This window comes from Chiloscyllium plagiosum, chromosome 29, assembly GCF_004010195.1.
Source record: "Chiloscyllium plagiosum isolate BGI_BamShark_2017 chromosome 29, ASM401019v2, whole genome shotgun sequence".
Classification (NCBI taxonomy): domain Eukaryota; kingdom Metazoa; phylum Chordata; class Chondrichthyes; order Orectolobiformes; family Hemiscylliidae; genus Chiloscyllium; species Chiloscyllium plagiosum.
The window spans coordinates 22,489,939-22,510,871 of NC_057738.1; the positions used below are offsets into that span (position 1 = coordinate 22,489,939).

Here is a 20,933-nt window from a genome sequence, read left to right on the forward strand (position 1 = left end):
ACCCATAACTGGAACTCTTGGCTAATGAGTAATGATCAAAACAATTAATAACTCAGAAGCAAAATGCTACATTTTTGATCATTGCATTTGAGGTTTAAACACAGATTTACTTTCATTTGTTTGATCGGAGAGCATTGCACTGTACAACAGTGTATCAGTAATTTTTCCAACATCAGCTTTTTAGTAAATGATTTTACACAGTTGCTATAATGTGTGTTGTTAGAATTAACACACAGACTGTAGCAATGAGCTATACAAAACAGAAAGCCACTGTCTTAATTCCTGCACTGTAATTTCAGAGAGGGAATGAGTAAATGTTGGAGTTCTGTTGCTTCTTATTACTCCTTACTCCACCTTAATCAGGAAAAATAGAAAAGGTCTTTGCTTCTCCAGGCTGACTTTAGGTTTGATCAGTTTCTACACGGTCGGTTTAATTAGCCAACAGAAATTTAGATTATTCGTGTCTACTTTGCCTTTAAAATCCAAATTTAAAATCTTCTCATCTCTCCGTCAATGTAGATTTACAGTGAAAATACTGTAGCTTGTGATGTTTTTCATCATTAAGTGCCAACTGAGCCGAAAAACAACACAAGAACTATAATGGCTCATACAGAACCTCAAAACATCTTGCAATAAAATCATAGCTAGTTAAATCTTCTTGCTGTCAACACCATTCTCCTGTCTTGACTTCCTTATAGTTCAAAAATCATTCTGTTTTAACCTGGAAAAGATCCTCTGACTTAGACAACATGTACCTCTTGGGTGGAGAATTCCAAAGTTTCATGTCCATCTAAAAGAAAGAAATGCCTCTTAACTTCCACCATAAATAGAGCACATTTTGTCTAAAAACATTTCCTGGTAGTTCTAGATTTCCCCCAAGACAGGCAACATCCTATCAGCATCTAACCCATAAAACCTTTTCAGAATCATAAATGTTTTAATCAGATCACTTCTCATTCTTTGGGCCTCTCTTTTTTTTGGAGGTTCAATCTGTTCAACTCATTGTATAATGTTATGAAAATGATAAACATGGGCTACCGGTATTTAAACAAAAAGACAAAAGACTGTGGATGTTGGGTATTGTGCTAATCACCTAAGAGGGGTTTAAAAAGACTGTAGCTGATTCAACATCCTCAACTGGATAATGGATTTTGATGTCAATATTGTCTTCTTTCAGCTGATTTTAATACCTACAATCTCCATAGGCTAAAGTGACTTCTGAAAAGGACAAATACTGACCTAAAATGCCTGCTATGATAACCTGGCCAGGTTGAGTCAAGCTCATGAAACTGGTAGTAAACTAGGATCAGTTGTAAATGAAATAAACATCATTTTAAAAAAAACATTGAAACTCAAATCTATATTTCTTGGTTGATTTGCAACTTTCTGAAGTCACTTGCAGATCAGCCAGTTTGAAAAATGAATGATGCCAAACACCAGAATTCACAAAAGCACTGTATTCAGGCAACAGCTTTTGAACAGCAAAGCAGGGGCAAAAAAGAAATATGAACTGATATCAGCAAGAAGCTGGAAACCTTTTGTTCTCTGTCTCTCAACCGTCAAGTCTGCCTGGTGAAAATGTAGCTTATAACTATTCATTGAGAATTCAAGGAGATCTAGCAAACTTCACCAATACTGAAGAAACAGGACTACTACCAAACAGTTTGGATTCAGATCATTCTTACAAGTCAAGGACTCTTACAAAATTGATCTGCAATGGCCTTCATTTTCATGTCTGGATGAGAGGTGTTCTCTCCACTCCCTTCTGTTTAAACCTACAACCTGTTTTTTGCAACTGATGTCACAATTTTATTATTTATGGGTTTGAGGGTAGTTAGAGAATAAAATTAATCTTTCATTCAAGGGAACCAGGTAATTGGTTTCTTCAATTATGCTGCAATTAGTAATATTTTAATTAAACTATGATTGCTGTGTGTTAAAAAAGATCAGAATCAATTAAGAAGGGGTTAACAAGAGTGGAGCTGCTTCAATATCTTAAACTAGTCAAAACAGCCATCATTCACTCAGGAATCAAATTACTTAACCCTCTTGGAACTGATTGTAAGCAGTCTCCTCCCTAAGTAAAGAGATCAAAACTGTACACATTACTCCACATGTGGTCTTGTCAGTGCACTGAACAATTGCGCCAGGTCTTCCCTGCATTTATATTCTATACCCCTTACAACAAAGCTGTTTTTGTAGATTAATAGCAGCTGTTAGACACTTCATCTTCATACTACCTATAGCAGTATGATAATTAGTGCGCATTTTGTAATTCCAGGAGTCCATGCACTCATCCCAGTGGCTCTGGAAGGTGCTGTACGTGTTAATGAAATACATGAAATTGAGTTTGGAACTGGATTTGCGTACAAAGACCATCTATCAATGCAAGTTGGCAATATGGAAAGTGCCTTGCTGGAAAAGATTGTAAGTGTCCTTTTGAAAGGGAAGACATAATTGTTCAACATTCTGTAGAGTTCTGCAAAAAAGAGCTGAGGTTACCACAAACGACTCTCCTTCTCAACCTCTCCCTCACCTGAAGCATAGTGAACCTCAGCTGTGTCTTTATCTCTCCATTGAGAAGAGTGTCCCTATGGTCTAGTAGGATTATGGTAACTTTGCCTTTATAAATTTCTATAAGAAAATGAAATTTCAGACAAAGAAGTCCCAATCTTAGTTAATTGTATTAATGATTGATGATAATATCGGTCCAATCAGTAGTAATTTATTCTGTTGAAAAATCAGCTGCTCAGTGAAGTTTCAAAACATTAATTATCATGAATGGATTCATATGCTTTTTCTAAAATTGTGTCAACTGAATTAACAATTCTATCCTTTTTTGAAAAAACAAAGAGAGCAGTTGCGGAAAAGCGATGTTGTAATGTAAATTGCATTTGCACTGGAGAAACAGGAGGATACGGAGATGCTGGAAGAAACGGGGATCCGGTAAGATGTAAAAACAAGCAAATGCAATGTCTATTTTCCCCCATTAAATTGAAGGATTATAGAATATAAATCTGCATACATTGCCACTTTTCGAAATGAATCTCACATGAATGTTTTGACCTCCGTATTCAAACAAACTCACATCATTTTGGAAATGTGTTGAAAGTGGGCTTTAAGTGTAGTTAATGGAACAGGATCAGACACCATTCCAAAGGACAAGACAGATTCAGTTACATTCTTGTCATTGGATACAGTTCGGCTTTTAACAGTAACATCTTGCAATAGAAACGACAGAGCATTTATCTGAAGAAAAGTAGTTAAATTCCACTAAAGTAGATGACTTTAAAATGAAAGAACTTCCCCATGGACTTCATCAGCATCGATGACGTCTCTTGGTTTTCCGTAGTAGGACCAATTACACTTGGAAAGAAGATCCGGAATATTGTCCAAGGGTTTCCCATCTCTGCCATCGCCCTTTTCCCCCTAGATGTGTAGAGGGGAGGCAGAAAGTCCACATCCACCACTGATTTCTCAGCTAAAGATACACATAAGCAGGCATAAAGCAGAGCTAGGTAATACTTTTTTTCCCATTTCCAGTCTACTCGATCCCCTCACTTCACACACCAAACCCCCAAATCAGAACTTTAAACACTACTGAAATTTATAAAAATTGTTATGATCCAGTGAGGAACCATTTTAACATTCACAAAGAAACTTGAATACTTGTTTTAATGAGAGAAATTTGACACAAGATTTCACATTTTCTTTTACCACACAAACTTTATTATTGATATAAGAATTAAACAGAGACAAAATTATTGTCCTAGCAAAATGGTTTGTTTCCAGAAATGTTATGCAAAACATTTACTTCCCATTTCCCCAAGAATTTCCTTATAAGACAAATCAATCTTAAAGTTTTTTTCTTTCTGTAAGATGTACTGATGTACTGCAAGTGTGCCACTGTACTCTCAAGAATTTTTCTCAGCTATCAGAGTTGAAACATTCATTACCACACCTTGACAGTGCAGGCTGTAGTCCCTCACACTGATAAGGTTTCCAATGTTTTCACAGTATTCTGCTGGTTACTTTCTGTTGCAATAAAACAGACGAAGCATATATTTTTTTCTTTATTCATTCACAGGATAAGGGTATATCTGGCTAAGCCAGCATTTATTGCCCGTCCCTAATTGCCTAGAGGGCAGTTAAGAGTCAACCATATTGTGAGTCTGGAGTCACATTTCGGTCGTACCAGGCGAGGATGACCCTTTCCTTCCCTCTAGGACATGATTGGACAAGATGGGTTTTTTTTTTGACAATGGATTCATGGTCATCATTTGATTCTTAATTCCAGACTTTTTTTAATTGAATTCAAAATCCACCATCTGCCTTGGCAACGTTCAATCCCAGATCCCCAGAACATTGCCTGCGTCACTGGATTAATACCCCTAGAGATAGTACCACCAGGCCAATGCCTCCCCACAATGGACAACATTACATCTTCTGTTTCTCATAAGATTCACACTGATGTTAGTCTCACTCACTTATCATGCCGTCAGTGAAAAATTTAGAGTTTTATTCTTTTTTTTAATTTTGTCTCAGTGAGATGCAAACCACAAGATCCAATTTGCAACTAAAAATCTCTGCCAACAAACAGACAGACAAATTGAAACTGGAAAGAGTTTTTAATCTCTACCCTTCTCAATGACAACATAGCCTGCTCTGGTGTTCTCTCAAACTGACCTTCAAGCCAATCATCCCTCATTTACAGTTTCTCCAGATACTTAAACTCAGCCGTAGTTTTGTCACTCTATCTTCTCTTTTCTGATGCTTTAACATAACACAAAAAAATGAATTGCTAAAACTAAAATTATATTCAAACCACCAACCATGAATTCGATAATTGTAGTTCAATATAAAATTTATTTTTGCATTGAAACATCAGTTTGTTTTGCATTCTAAGATTAAAACATACATTTATAATTGTTATTAATTACTTATTGGATGTGTCATTATTGCAGGGAAATCCTGGCCAGCGTGGACCCACTGGCTTTCCAGGACCAGAAGGGGATATGGTGAGCTCGCTTATTTTCTGTCATTAGTGGGGAAGTTTATTGGCTTTTAATTTATATCTGTGTTCTTCTGGTTTACAATGTTAATGGATTGGGGATAACAGGTTTATCTGACATGACAATGGCTAACATTATCAGTTTAATGATATTTTGATTAGTCCTTTGCCCTTATAAAGGATGCTAGTACGATAAAATGTGATCAACTTCTATATTTTGGCAACATACAGCAAATCTGGATTCTTGCATTCCCTTTATTGACATTAAAAGGAGCTTAGGAGCAATGGGACTCAAGCTGCAGGATCAATCAGCCAGTCCCAGTCAACATTCTGATGCAGACAATGTGCAGGGCACAAAGTAAACTTTCTTGCATTACACTGGAAGTGAAGCTTTATTGTATTTCACAGGGACCAAGAGGCCCACCAGGTATCACTGGTACTCAAGGATTCACAGGATGCCAAGGTTACAGAGGCAGAAAGGTAAGTAACTGTTCAATTCATCTCTTACATCAGCAACCAAAAGCATGCTCCAACTTTTGCTAATTATATTCTTACAATTGTGCATTATGTTTCAGGGAAGGTCAGGTTATCGAGGAATGAAGGTAAAATTGGTTTATTTACTCCTCTTCCATTCCAGTGTCACACAAATACTTCCTGTTATCTATCGTCTGATTTTGCTACTATGCTAATACCCAATATTGTTGCTGTAACAGGGTAGCGAAGGGACCTGCGGTATTGATGGAATTCAAGGAGAGCAGGTAATTGGTGATAGAAAGTTGTCAGAATTCACTTTTCACTTTTATGTGTACGTGTTAATGCAAGATTGTGTTTTCACAGGGAGAGGCTGGAGAGCCTGGACAGGCTGGGGAACATGGGAAGCCAGGATATCTGGTAATATATTTTGTTGGCATTTCCTGACACTCAAATGAAACTTGACCCAAAGAAACTTGTAATCATTGCATATTTTTCAAACTGACCGATTCATTTTACTTTCAGGTGCAGCATTTAATTTGTCCTTTCTTAATTAAGTAGTAGTCATAAAAAGTGAAAGCTATTTGAAATCCCATTACTGAAGAGTAAGGTTCACTGATTGTTGTCATTAATCTCTGGAGAGACACTGTTATGCCTGTGTGATTTTGTATCTTAAGCTCTCACAAAGTGTTGTCACTCTAGTAGTAACATGGTATGACAATGATAGACTAAGACTTTGCATAATGGAGATTCACCTCTTGTGGTACAGTGGTAGTATCCCTACCTTTGGGCCATGAGTCCTGCATTCAAGTCCCACCTGCTCCAGAGGTGTGTCATGACTTAGCTGGACAGGTTGATTAGGAAAATATCTCAGGCCTATATAAACAGACACTGACTAAAACTGGGATAGGAAGTTTATGTATCAACTGTGTAATTTTGTAATTAAATATAACATTGAGTAAAGATTGGCATCAGTTTAAAATAGGCTATTTTGGCACAGTGTTAGTGTCCCTACCTCTAAGCTAGGAGGCTTGTGTTCAAGTCCCACATGCTCCAGAGTCACGTCATGACATCACTTGATGAGAAAATATCAAGACATTATATAGAGAAACTGCATAACTGTATAGGGATTTATGTGAGTAGTGCATTCAAGTGAGTATATAGTAGAATTATATGATTTTATTTTGCATTATGACTACAGTAAAAGTCTATTCCTCAACTTTAAAATAATGTAACTATCAAAATTACATTGCAGTTTGATATATTTATCTAACTACTGCAGAAGGTAGTTGCAAAGAAATGTTACTTTTCAAAGTAATGTTCTAACACTGCAGCCTTCATGGGAATAATCAAACGTTTTATCTTAGGGTAAGAAAGGCTCGAAGGGAGACATGGGTGAGCGTGGTCTACTTGGATTACGTGGAGACCCTGTAAGTAAAATGATATGGCCCTGTGAGATACAGAGGAACCTATTTAACTCAGAATGGATACTTTGTGAATACAAGTCGACAATCCTTTTTCCAAAACACTTGGGACCAACTGTCCTTTGGATTTCGGAATTTTTCGGATGAAAGGTTAAATGACATTTTCATAGTAAAATACAAAAAAAAAATTACCGAACAGCAGACCCACCTGTGATTATGACTAGCCCCGAGGCAGGATTGATGCCTGCCAGTGGTAGACTACACCACTATGTCACATCTGAGTGACATGGGTCGAGTGGGTGTGGAATTGTATTAACTGTTTGCACGCCAAACAACCTTGTTAATGAGAAAAAAAATTCACAAAAAATACTTTGGATTTCTGATTTTTTTTTCAGATTTTGGATAAAGGATTGTCCACCTGTAATATGTTGTCCCATTGTTCATTATTTTCTAAGGGTTCATTGAACATTCAGGAATCAAAAACAATGTATAGTGAATTTCCAAAAGATGAAACAGTACTGACTCATAAACGTTCCCCTCAACCATTCTGCAAGCTTAATGACATTTCAGGAAAAGTTTTGTTTGTACAACTGTTTGCTGTTGACTGACAGTACCACGACATGGTGCAAATCAACCATACCATGTGATATCAACTTGCACTTTTCATATTAAGAACTTCAGCAAGTTATCCTATGTATGTCGTAACTATTTATGTTGCACTGCATGGAACTACCTCCAAATCTTGGGCTTATTCCTGGTACTGCTATGTGTAAACAATGAGGCTCAAACCGGCCTCGGATACACTAAAGAAGCTTCACTCCAACAATGACAGACATGGTGGGTTTCTGTGACCCAGCTTTCAAAAATTGGGATAAATTAATCAACAGAGAAGCATTACCTGTTTGCAGTAACTCATTGCTTTTGCTGTTTTACAAGAACATGTGTTTGCCATTGTAAGAAATGAATTGAAATCTTATTTCGCTAAGACCTGCCCATGGAGCACCTGTAAGGGTTAGGTCAAAAGTTGTTGTTCTAGAAATTATTGGATAGTCTTGTAGTTCATTTCATCTCTGGGAGGCTGCATTCGGTGCAACAAAATGGACTTAAAGTTGTAGACTAGTTTGTTCTGATCTTCTGGACTGGATTTTCATGTAGTTGTGGAGGGATGAAATGGTAATTGGGACCTGGTTTCAAGATTCCCAGGATTTCCAATCATCTGAAGTGCAATGTAAGGGTCCAGGTTGCCTCCAGTGTGAGAACAGGCACAACTTAGTCTTCCAAAATGTTCACAGAATCGGTCCAGCTTTGAAAGATTCATTGGTAGCTCTGAGAAGTTGTGAGCTGTAGTCTGGTTGAGAGAGACATCAATTGTCCTCATTGCCTTGCAATGCCTCTGCATCCAGTCCCAGGGTCCTCAGACCCTCCATGCCAAGGTGTGGCACTTCTGTGCCCATTCTATGGAAGTCGTGAGCCCAATAGTATGTGTTTAAAAGGTTTTTTTAAAATGGGCATTCATCCCGAACCCCCCACTTCCTTAAAATAAAACTCCTTTCACTACAGCCAAATAAAAGTGCCAATCATCTAGACCCTTTAAAGTATTGAAAACAGCGGATGCAAGCACTTGAAATATCTTTATCTGATGTAAATAATTATTGTTCAATTGACAGAATAGATCAGAGAGCCAAAGTTGCCAATTATGTAATGTTTTCCCTGGGGTTCAGTTGTTTCAGCACTCCAATGGATATCTGAGCTCTCAACCCAAGAATGCACAATGCGGTCTGTTTTAACAATGCCTACTTCCTCTGATAGGTTCGATAGCTACCTCCCTGTAGTTAGCCTTGTGCCTTTGGGAGCCTGTTTTTCATAGGAAACAAGTTTCAAGACAACTAATTAGGAGACTGCCTCTGGAAATTATTGTTGCCTCACTCCAGTGGCAGCAAGTTTTGGTTTTGGATCCATTCTTGATCCTGACATCATGATCCTGAAACCTGAAATAAAATTCAGTTCATTGAGCTCAGCCAGCAGCAACATGGACTTGCCAAAGTGTTATCTGGTACTGGGCTGCAAGGCAAATCTAAAACATATAATTCCTCTATGTATTCTGAAAACATTCTTTCCTGATAAGACAATTCTTGTAGAGTTCTGTGATGGTAAACAATAAACAATTAGGTTTCACATCAATACTAGCCTTAATTACTAATACTTATGTATCTCAGAACACAGAGTAGGATAAGCAGCCAATGTATTAGTCCATTGTAACATCAAGTCTCATGAATCTCAGTCATTGAAATGGCTTTGTGATTAGCTCTTCTCTGTCATGAACATGCAACATAAAGAACTTGATCATGTACCAAATTAATTGGCCATTTGACATCACAACACATTGGAATACTTAAAGATACATTGTTTCATAATTCTGGATCAAGTCCAGTCCCAAGTCTTGTATTTGTTTTTGTTAGTTTTTTTTATTCACTGACTGAAATGGGAGGGTGAACGTGAGAAAGAGTGAACTGTTTTGCTCTGAATCATTGCAGTGGAAAGAGGTGTTGGAAAAAGAGGAGCCCAGAGGGCTGTAAACCCAATGAAAAGGAATCTTGATTGTTGTTGACTGTGTAAACTGCGATCCAGATTAGATTACAGTGTGGAAACAGGCCCTTCGGCCCAACAAGTCCACACCGACCCTCCAAAGCGCAACCCACCCAGACCCACTTCACCTAACACTACAGGCAATTTACCATGGCCAATTCATCTAACCTGCACATTTTTGGAGGAAACCGGAGCAAACCTACGCAGACACGGGGAGAATGTGCAAACTCCACACAGAGAGTCGCGTGAGGTGGGAATTGAACCCGGGTCTCTGGCGCTGTGAGGCTGCAGTGCTAACCACTGTGCCACCGTGCCACCCCACTTTCTGTATGTACATGTGTCTGCTAAAAAACAAGAGTTCACTTTAGTTCTGCTGGTTCTCTATGGAAAAAGTCATTTCTATTCTGTTGTTATTTAAAGGAAACAATCATAAGATTTAAATAAGAAAGGACACTTAAGCAGCAAAATCAGCAAATTTTGGAAGTATGCACCAGGTTTGCCCAAATCTGTAAAATGAGGGAAAGTCTAATGTTAGATCCTGTTTTTGAAGGAGGGGAAGGAATAATTTACTTTAAAAAACCATTAATTATTTTCTCTCTTTTCATTTAAGGGCAGTCCTGGTATTAATATCAACACACCGGGTGAAAAAGGCAACAAAGGAAATCCAGGACTACAGGTATGTTTACCAACTTTCTATGCTATTCCTGCGGTTGGATTTTATGTGACAGCAAATATGTCCACCTAATTGAGGGAGAGGCCACATGCCATGCTCCCAGCAGCAAAAGAGTCACCCATTGGTGATTAAATTGCAGGGTGGATGGAACTTGTATGCGATTCCCAGTGCTGGCGAGCAGTTGGGGAATTGCTGGTTTCTGATTGCATGGTAGTTCTTGGTTAAAGTCCTGAATCTCAAGTAAGCCCGATGATGGGCTTCTAATCATCAGAAAGGGCACTTAATGCCACCATAGAACTCTCAGGTTTTCTCCAAGTGGGGCAAGAGACTCTTGTCAGGTTGATTAAATTCCAGCTATATATTTATCGTGCATCATGTTATCATTTGGTATCTTTTATTGAGCAAAATCATGATTTAAACTACACATTGGTCGTACAGTGAGTTAAGGAGTACACTGTGTATGCTAGTATAGTAGTTGTGTTACTGGGATGGTTAGTTAAAAGACTAATTAATCCAGAGATTGTGTGGTCAATCTCCACCATGACCTTTTGAAAATGTCTGGAAATAAGAGATTTTTTCAGAAACCATGTTTTTTGTTTCAGTGTCTTTCAATGAAGGGAACATCCCTTTCTTTCCTGATGGTCTTTAAGTGGAAACCAATGTGATCTTCTGACCACCCACTCACACCCCCCTAAGATGGTCATTCTACACTGCTGTAATACTGCCTACTCTGTCCCAGCTTTGGCTCATCTGCTGAAACTCCCTCATTTGTGCTTTTGTGACTGTTATCTCTAAATCTGGCCTTCCTCCCTGTTCTATCCTCAGTAATGTTGAAGCCATTTAAAGACCTGCTGTCCATGTCCACACCAATATTTACTCATGAATCACCCATCTGCACATTGATGGACATTGACTCCAAGTCAAGCAATTCTATAAGTTTAAAATTTTCATCTTTGTTTAAAGTCCCTTTGTGGCCTTGTCCCTCACTCTTTATATTCTCCCGTAGTCTCATAACCTTTCAGGATATCTTTGCTTCTCTATCTTGAGCTGACCTCTTGTACATCTTCCATTTTGTTTTCTCCACTATTGGTGGCCATGACATTTGTTGCCTAGGCAATTAGCTCTAGAATTCCCTTTCCAAACTTATTTGTGTCTCTACCTGTCTCTGCACCATTAAAGATGTTCCTTAAAAACCAGTTCTTTGACCAACATTTTAATCTTTTCCCATGATTGGATGTTGCTTATGTGTGACCCCTGTTTCAAAACTCCAGGGTTGTGTCTTAAATGTGGCCACTCAGTTACCTTCTCAGGACAACCCAGGATGGGCAAGAACAGGTGGCTTTGTCAGTGATATCTCTTCCTGAGAATGATGAATAAAGTCAGAAAGTTGGGGGGATATATTGTTCGAGCACACATAATCAAGAATTTTGGGTAGGAAAATGAGAGCCATGGAAGCCCCAAAATCATGTTCAAACTTAAATTGGTCAACTTCTTTTAAAAACATTGTTTGTTTCCCATCACTACTCTGCCTCCACCAACTTTCGGCCCAGCTCTCTATCTGTCAGGTTTCTTTGGCTTTACATCTTTGGAGATGTTCCCCTTAATGGATCTACAAGTGACAGTTCACCTTCCAGTGCCCTGTCCAACTAGAGAAATTGGCACAGCTAGCACAGACAGAGCCAAACCCAATTTAATCTGCACACCCACAGTTACATTTGCTGGAGTAGTTACTAAAAACCAATCAGTAGCTCAGGTAACTTTTTTGCTTAAAACAGGACATTGTATCTAGCTACTATGCTCCTGTAAGTGCATCAGTAAAATCAACATCACTCTGTACAAACATTTATCAAACTTTTTCAGATGATGCAGCTCCTCATTGCATCAATCATTGCAAGATGACAGACGGTGATAAGATTGACACTATTGTATGGGCATTAGGCTTTAATTTGTTGCACTGTTTAAATTTTTAAAAAATTATGACTTCAAACTTCTGGAGTGTAGCATTGGCCACTGAGCGCTCAAATCAAGGATTTGAACACATGATTCACTACTTCCTGTAGCTTTTTGTTTTGTCTATGTGCATCAGGCCAAGAGGATCCTTGTCCTGAGAGCAAGATGTTGTAAATTCCACTCTACACAGTCAATAGTAGTGGCTCTCTAATGTCATGTCATGACAGAACAAAGAGTTCAATAAGAATACACCAAAATAATTGAGGAATCAAGGCAAATGGCAGGAAGGCTCATTAAAATGCTGTAACATTCTGGACCTTGCAAATTAATATTCTGTTGACTAGTTTCAGGCACTGAATAAAAAATGTTTGTATTTAAATTGAATTATTCACAATCTCAGAACATCACTAAGTACTTTACAACCAATGATGTGTAGCGCCTTTAGAATGTTGGGAAAATAAAAGTCAATTTGTGCTCAATCAACGATGTCTTAGAAACCACATAATTGGTTTTAATATGTCAAGAAATGAGGGTGACCTTCTCCATTCATCTTGAAAATAACACCATAAAGTAATTTATATTCACTTGAGATGGTAGCTAAGACTTCAGTTTAACAATTTAACCACAGGACTGTGCCTCAGACAATCTCAGCACTGAACTAAAGTGGAAGTCTGGGATGTTCTGAGTACACCTCCAGACTGGGACTTAAATCCACAGACGTTTTAAGAGAGACGCCAAGTGAATCACAGCAGACAGTGCTGTGGAGATTTATCTGTAATTTCAACAATAGTTCCTGCAGACTTTTCTGTGCCTGGACAGCAAAGTCATCAAATGTATTCTTCTGTGTAATGAAAGGGATCATCATTGGTAAATTGCTGAATGAACTTAAAATGGTTGGAGGGGGGAAAAGAAGCTCCTGTACTATTTTCAAAATAGAGGCTTCAGTATTTCCCCAGTATCAGCTAACATTCTATGCATAAGTCTTTGGACTGGAAGTTAAATGCACAACATTCTGTGGACAACATGGTGGCTCAGTGGTTAGCACTGCTGCCTCACAGCATCAGGGACCCAGGGTTGATTCCAGCCTTGGGCGACTGTCTGTGTGAAGTTTGTACATTCTCCCCATTCTTAGTGTGTATGCTCCAGTTTCCTCCCACAGTCCAAAGATGTGCAGGGTAGGTGAATTGGCTGTGCTAAATTGCCCATAGTGTTTGGAGATATGTAGGTTAGGGCGTTAGTTGGGGTTAATGTAGAGGAATGGGTCTGGGTGGGTTACTCTTGCGAGGGTTGGTGTGGACTTGTTGCGCCAATTAGCCTATTTCCACACTAAGGATTTTATGATTCTGGTTCAGGCGAGAGATTGTTGAAAGTCTTATTCTTAACTACCAGAAGTTTTTATTCCTGACAAGATAATTATAAGATATAAAGGTGGCTACTCATTCTGATCTGATCAGGATATTTCAGAGCAGATTATACAAACTCTTGAACAAAGACATTTATAGGGTGTGATTAGCAAGTGAGAAAGACACAAGTGGTATCTTTGAGCAAATATGTCTAATATGGGCCTGACATTGTCCAATCTCAACAGGCCCTGTAACTGTTATGACTCAATGGGAGACAAATATTGATCTGAAATAGTTATTATCTGTGTTTATAACATCTTCTCTGAGTGTTCTGAATCATTAGAATTATTTTCCACAGATGGCTGGATCAATGAGAATATTCAAGGGTGAGACAGACAGATAATCAATAAGGAAATGAAAGCTTATAGGGAAAAGGCAGGACAGTGGAGTTGGTGATTATCACATCAGCCATGATCTCATTGAATTGCAGAGCAGACTCGATGGGCTGAATGGCCCATTGCTGCTTCTATATCTACTTGTGCAACTTTTCCACAGTTTGATTTGTTCTGAATATAGTAAAAGTAGTTGATGAAATGTTCAACCAGCAACTAAATACAGCTTTGACAAAGGTAGTCTTCTTAGGGATTGTGAAGCAGTTCCTGTTGAAGTCCCAAGAACACCAAATTTATTTTATTGCAATTTAAAAAATAAGGAATATCTCAGCTTCCTGTTGGCACCTATTTGAATAACATTCTGAGGGAATACTGATTTTAGAATGTAGCTCAAATAACACTGCAATCTTATTTTTCAGGGTGAGGCGGGAAAACCTGGTGAGGATGGAGTTGCCGGTGCACCAGGCAATCGCGTAAGAGAATCTACTCCTTAGTGAGATAATGATATATGTATTCATGTAACAGTTAAGGATGGGCTAGTAACTGAACAACTTAGGGCCAAAACTCCTTCCGTCCTTGTTAAAAATTCAATAAATTTCCACGATGTGTACACAGTGCTTTAGGGGATTGTCACGATAAGTGATTTTCTGTGAACAGTGAAAATAGTTGGCTGCACACGCACAATGCGTGAAACATGCAGTATGCAGATTTACCCCAGAAAAGCACGAGTGAGTGAACATTAGAGCCACAGAGGGCAAGAGGATATGGAGGAAGAATCCTGCGGAGAAGTAAATACATGGTGGACACAACGGGACTTGACTCTCGAGAATTGTCAAACTGTAGACAACATGAAAGAAACCAATGATCAAGGATTAGATCCTGTTTCATGTTCCCCTTGAACAATAGATTAATGATATAAAAGTGGGGAAGAAAATGGATTTTAGGTTATTAATGTCTCGGTGAAGATCAATGAACTAAAAACCTGATCACAGGTCCATAGGTGAGAAGAAGTATCACATGTTGCAATCAAGATAACTTTGGCATCAAGAAGCAAATAACTTGCTTTCATCTATAAATTGCATTTATACATACCACTACTTACCTGAAACAAAAGAAAAAAAATCATCAACATGAATTTTTATATATTCTCTTTTCGTGAATCCCAGACTTTGCAAAGAGTTTTTCTCATATATGCTATCTAGTTTTTTTTCATTCATATATGGGATGAGGGTGTCACTGGCTGGGCCAACATTTATTGCCCATCCCTAATTGCCCAGAGTGCAGTTACGACAGGTCAACCCTGATATCAAGCTGCCAATAGCAGAAAGTGACAAATTCCTCAATGTCTAAGACACAAGTACAGTCCAGAACTCCAAACGAGCCATCCCAGCAGTCAGCCATGTTGCTGTACAATGCTACATTCAGAGTCTCGTTGAAACTTTGCATAATCAAGAATCCCATTGATCCATGCATCCCATCTACAAAATCTTACCAGTGAGCACTACAAGAAGATTCAATCCCTTTGAACTCCAGACATTTACAGTACAGAATAAACTCTCTCAACTTCCCAGCTGCAATTTTCCAGAGATCTGTGTACTTTTATAGAAATGTTTACTTCTGTCCATTTGTGCAAACAAAGAAGGTCAGAACTTTAGTTAATATTGGTTGCATTGCAAAGTGATTGAAGTGCTTGGCAGTAAGTTCCTTATCTTCAATAAGTGGGAAGTGATCCGGCAAAACACAACAACATCAGTAGAACAATTCATCTATAATAGACTGAAAATTGGGCAGTTTCTGGATACTTTTAATGACCCAGCTCAGAGATGTTATTACACGCATCTGAAGTAAACAGGATTTGAACCCGGGCCTCCTGGCACAGATTACAACTGTACCACAGAACCACCTTCTTTGGGCAGCTTCAATAACTAGCAGCCAACCCCTTTATGCAAATAGCATGGATTAAAAAAAGCTTCATTTTTTTCTGGTTCACTCACTCAGTGGAAGCCACTGGCTGCAACCTATTCATCATGTTATCCTACTCCTCATTACACTTGTCATTGAAGGATGGCAATACGTTGGTGACTGCAGATTGCTTGTTGTACAGTCATTTTGTTTGAACATCTTATTTTTCACACTGTTGAATTCCCTCTCTGATTCTACTGGGACAAGGAGAAACGACTTCTCTTGCCCAGCCAAAGTGTTTTGTTTTACATATTAAATAAGCTTAATGTGCTTTTGTTTTACATATTAAATAAGCTTAATGTGTTTTTCTTAATTTTCTTTAGGGCCCAGAAGGTCCAAGGGGAATGCTAGGCACAAAGGTGAATTTGATCTTAACATTTTACATGGTTCAAAAATTGATCCATATGTGTTTTTATTTGTATTTTGTCACATGACGTTAACAAGAATTGTTAAATATATTGTTGAATCTAATTCAGATTTGAGCTCAATACTTTGTTAGACCTCTTAATTATCATGAACCACGTCCACAACTTGTTCAATAACTTCCCACAGTGTCATGATTCGGAGATGCCGGTGTTGGACTGGGGTGTACAAAGTTAAAAATCACACAACACCAGGTTATAGTCCAACAGATTTAATTGGAAGCACTAGCTTTCAGAGCGTTGCTCCAAAAGCTAGTGTGCTTCCAATTAAACCTGTTGGACTATAACCTGGTGTTGTGTGATTTTTAACTTTCCACAGTGTGGTATCATTAGCAGTATTTAAAAACCTGATGTTGTGCTGTAGGTGTTCTAACATTACTGAATCCAAACTGATTTTAAGGCATTAAATTATAAGTATTGAATAGGCTTGACACGGACTGGCTACAGCTTTTTAAAGTGATTTCAGAGTTGCAGTTCACAAATACTACATGAGCTAATGATTCATGATAGCCACTGATGCATCAGTGACCAATCCTTTTAACCCCAGCCTACAACAAGCCTGTAGGAGAACAGCAGAACCAAACAATTTATAAAACAATACAGAAGCAGGTTAGTGTTGCCTTCTTGAGTAAGTTTTGAAGTGCCAAATGTCCACAGGTTACCCAAACATTTTTAAATCCGCTTTATTTTGGATGGAGTTGTACTGTAGGCGACTGAAGGTAGATTGACCGTCTCATTATGTGGATATATATACTACTTAGCTTTAGTGCTGTTAATGCTAGTTGGTTCTGTTTGTACATGATACAGAAGAGACTTTTATAATGTGATATGCAGCCCTGTTTGTATCTGTGCATAAATGAAACATGCGCGTTTGGCAGATGTGCCTTCATTAGAGGTGGGTTTAAATTTGGGAAATTTTATATGAAATGAGTATTATTGATGTGCCATACATTATAAGATCTATAAGAACTTCTCATACAATCCCGACAGTGTGGAAGAGGCCATTCAGCCACCAACCCTCCAAAGAGCATCCCATCTGATACCCATAACCCTGTATTTACCATGGCTACCCCACTGAGCCTGCACATCTCTGGACACTACTGAGCACTTTGCCATAGCCAATTTATTTTCAATTGAAACCAAAAGATAGAAACTATCCTGGATGACTAGTTTTCCCCTGGAATTTATATTCTTGTCAAATAATCCTAATAAGTGCCAGATGAAAAGCTTCACCAAAAATTTAGTTATTAATTATATTTTAATGAACTAAACGGAAATATAGTTTGCCTCTGTCCTAATTGAGGGCCCTAACTTAGTGGGCGGCACGGTGGCACAGTGGTTAGCACTGCTGCCTCACAGCGCCTGAGACCCGGGTTCAATTCCCGCCTCAGGCGACTGACTGTGTGGAGTTTGCACGTTCTTCCCGTGTCTGCGTGGGTTTCCTCCGGGTGCTCCGGTTTCCTCCCACAGTCCAAAGATGTGCAGGTCAAGGTGAATTGGCCATGCTAAATTGCCTGTAGTGTTAGGTAAGGGGTAAATGTAGGGGCATGGGTGGGTTGCGCTTCGGCGGGTCGGTGTGGACTTGTTGGGCCGAAGGGCCTGTTTCCACACTGTAATGTAATCTAATCTAACTTCAGCCTAGAGTGTTTAATAGCTGGACTTGGATATGCAACAGGGTTCCCAGTGTGTTTTAAAAAGTACCTGTGTTTTTTAACCTCTATTGATTTAATAATCACAATTTCTCCTGGCTTTGTGTTCAGATTTAATGGTTTTATTTAAAGGTTTTGATTTAACCATTGAGATCAGGCTGTGCAAAGCCTAGTTTATCATTTTGCAGCAACATTGTGTGTTTTTCTGTTGAGAGATTAATTCATCAAAAGTCGCACCATTAAAACTGGCCTCTTTTCTCGCAAAGGGACAATCTGGGAGCCCTGGGAAGCCAGGTCGTAAAGGAGATCCAGGAATCCGAGGACCAGAGGTGACAATCAGTATTCATTGACAATATTCCTGCTGTTACACTGCCACTGCTTTGCTGGTTTCATCGCATGATGTGTTTTTAATATAATTTTGAAAAATTAACTCCAGATGATGTACACAGTTTTGCTGCCTGATCTCGTTTGTCCTGGAAGCCCAGAACATAAATCACCCCAGATGCCATCATATCGTCTCATGGAGATTCTTGTTGTTGAGCTGAGACTGGATGGGACCTACTTCACGTGGTGCAGAAATGGGATCCTTTCTTCATTAAGGCGACACAGGGTCCATTCTAGAGCAAGGCAGTCTTGTTTTAAATCAGTTGATTTGTTTTCCCAAGATGGGACAGGAGGGGGGGTTAGAAACCAGTATGCACCCCTGTAACATTCACAGTGGAGCAGTTCTGAGGGACTGGAACAACAGGTTCAGTCTGCTTCAATTCAAGGGCACATTGAGCGATTGCAAATGGAAAACATGAGGAAAAGCCGCTGATCAGAATTGCACAGCGATAGGGTTAAAGGCTAAAGTTGTGAAAGTGGGAGACATAAAGGAAAAATAGTTTATTACTGATTAACAAAAACTTCAAAGCATGATACAAAAAGAGAACAAATTAATTGAGCTTAAAGGAAATTGGAGAGATTCCCTCTGTGTGTGTGTATGTGTGTGTGTGGGGGGAGGGGTGGGGGAGTGTTGGTAAGGGGCAATGATCAGGGATTCACTGTAAAGAAAGGCAGAATTTTAAAAATGCGTTCAATAGCTTCTTAAGTTGGAACGTGCCAGTTGAACTGCAGAGTATAGACTATAACGGACAAGTTGACTAACAAAAACTGCTGGAGATCACAGCAGGTCAGGCAGCATCCAGGAAGAGAAAGCAAGCTAATATGTTGAGTCTAGATGGCGCACTAAAAATTAGTTTGAGCAGTAACCACAATTTTTGTGCAGGCACACTGAGACTCCTGCAAATGCTGAAATCGAAATGACTCCTGAAAACAAGGCAGGCCCTGGGAAAGGTGAAGCACCAGTCCAGAGGCAATCATAATTGGTAATCTGGAATAGGGTCTGAAGTCACAAACCTTATTTTCTGCCCTCGAAATTTGAAGTTGTAGGAGAAAAAGGAATAAGGAAAAGGGCATTTGGAAAATTATGTTGATTAACTTGCTTGGTTCACTTCCTCAAATTAAAGATTTTCTCTTGGTTTCTAAAACCTGACTGGTTGTGCCAGAAAAGATTGTGAAATAAATACTTGAATGATTTGCTTAGTTGAGTTTGATTTATTGATAGGATTCTTTCCTGGCTTGCAGTTACTGTGTTGTGGTTTATAACCATTACACATAACTCAAAATCTGAAGCCAGAGATTTTCAACAGGATTGGTTCTGTTTTGATTATTATAAATCACAAGCTGTGGGATGATCAGTAAGGCAGGATTTCACTGTCAATTACAATAACTGGGAATAGCTAGAAGAAAAATGACTGTGGATTATTATCTGTATAATTAGTGTCTAATATCTCAATTTACAAGCAACATCTGATTTTATTTTTCTGTCTTTTAAAAGGGAGAACATGGGATTCCAGGATCTAAAGGTCAAAAAGGTGGGAGTGGAAACAGAGGTCAACAGGTTCGTATTATTTGAAACTTGTTAGATGCTCAAGAAATATGACAATGAGAGGACGTGTTGGAAAGGCATAGCAAACGTGTTACGCGAGAGGACAAGACAAGTGATGGTGCTTTGAGTATATGCCATGCATCAGCGCCAAGAATTATAATAGGACTAAGTTTTTAGTAAGGTTAGAACAAAACAGAGGATAAAGGAGGAGAGCTGCACTGGTGGCACAAGTTACAGAAAAGGAGATAATGGGCTGAATGGCCTGCAAAAACATTTTGGTAGAATTCTGTTAGAATTAAAAGTTCATCAGTGGAATAATGGAGAAACAGAAATGAAAAATAGTGATTCAGCCCTTAAGTGCAGATGGGAAAAGGAAGAAAAATGCAAGTGACAAACAGCAGTTCAGAAATTGTGAAAATCTGGTGACTTTCATTGTTAAATAAATTAAATTTGCCTCATTCAGGCATCAAATATGATCTGAAGACTTGCACAGTGTACACCAGGAAGAGAGGATGTTGTAGCTGAAATGTGTTTGGGGACAGCACAATTTAATGTTCATGGATGGGAATTTAATACATCCAGTTATTCCAGAGTAATCAGCAAGAGGAACAGCCGCAGAATTTCACAACGAGTAGGGTTAAAGGCGAAAGTTGTTCAAGTGGGAGACATAAAGGAAATATTGTTTATGACTGATTAACAAGAAGTTTTTAAAGCATTATGCAAAAAGAGAAGAAAATAATTGAGCTTAAAGGAAATTGGAGAGATTCCCACCGCGTGTGTGTGCTCAGTCCATGAGATGCTTTATCCTAAATATCAAATCACTCCACTTGCTTCAGACATGACCAAATTATCCCTCCCAATTCAGTTAAATGAGGTAAACAAGGTTGGTTCAGATTCCTGGCAACAGGGTTCAGAGGAAAGCAGTTGAAAATACTGAACAGAAACATTGAATATTGTTTCTAATACTTTCAGTGAAAGCTGCATAAACAAAACTGGTATCTGAAATTTATGTAGTGTGCTGAAGAAAGTAAAACATGCCAAAGTGCAACACAGGGTCGTTATCAGACAAAGACAATACGGACGACGCAAGTCCATGACTCCCTCTCATATTCAAATTCCA

General features: G+C 38.7%; 1 protein-coding gene across 1 annotated transcript in view; it reads left to right on the forward strand.

Annotated features, from left to right (window-relative positions):
• LOC122564423 (collagen alpha-6(VI) chain-like) overlaps nt 1-20,933 on the forward strand; it is a 177,950-nt gene that overhangs the window by 107,937 nt on the left and 49,080 nt on the right. Inside the window, exons 19-31 of the mRNA XM_043719265.1 lie at nt 2,282-2,427; nt 2,854-2,946; nt 4,965-5,018; nt 5,420-5,491; nt 5,587-5,613; nt 5,725-5,769; nt 5,849-5,902; nt 6,850-6,912; nt 10,103-10,168; nt 14,270-14,323; nt 16,136-16,171; nt 18,150-18,212; nt 19,763-19,825. Of these exons, the coding sequence (XP_043575200.1) occupies nt 2,282-2,427; nt 2,854-2,946; nt 4,965-5,018; nt 5,420-5,491; nt 5,587-5,613; nt 5,725-5,769; nt 5,849-5,902; nt 6,850-6,912; nt 10,103-10,168; nt 14,270-14,323; nt 16,136-16,171; nt 18,150-18,212; nt 19,763-19,825 (836 nt within the window). The remainder of the gene's footprint in view (nt 1-2,281; nt 2,428-2,853; nt 2,947-4,964; nt 5,019-5,419; nt 5,492-5,586; nt 5,614-5,724; nt 5,770-5,848; nt 5,903-6,849; nt 6,913-10,102; nt 10,169-14,269; nt 14,324-16,135; nt 16,172-18,149; nt 18,213-19,762; nt 19,826-20,933) is intronic.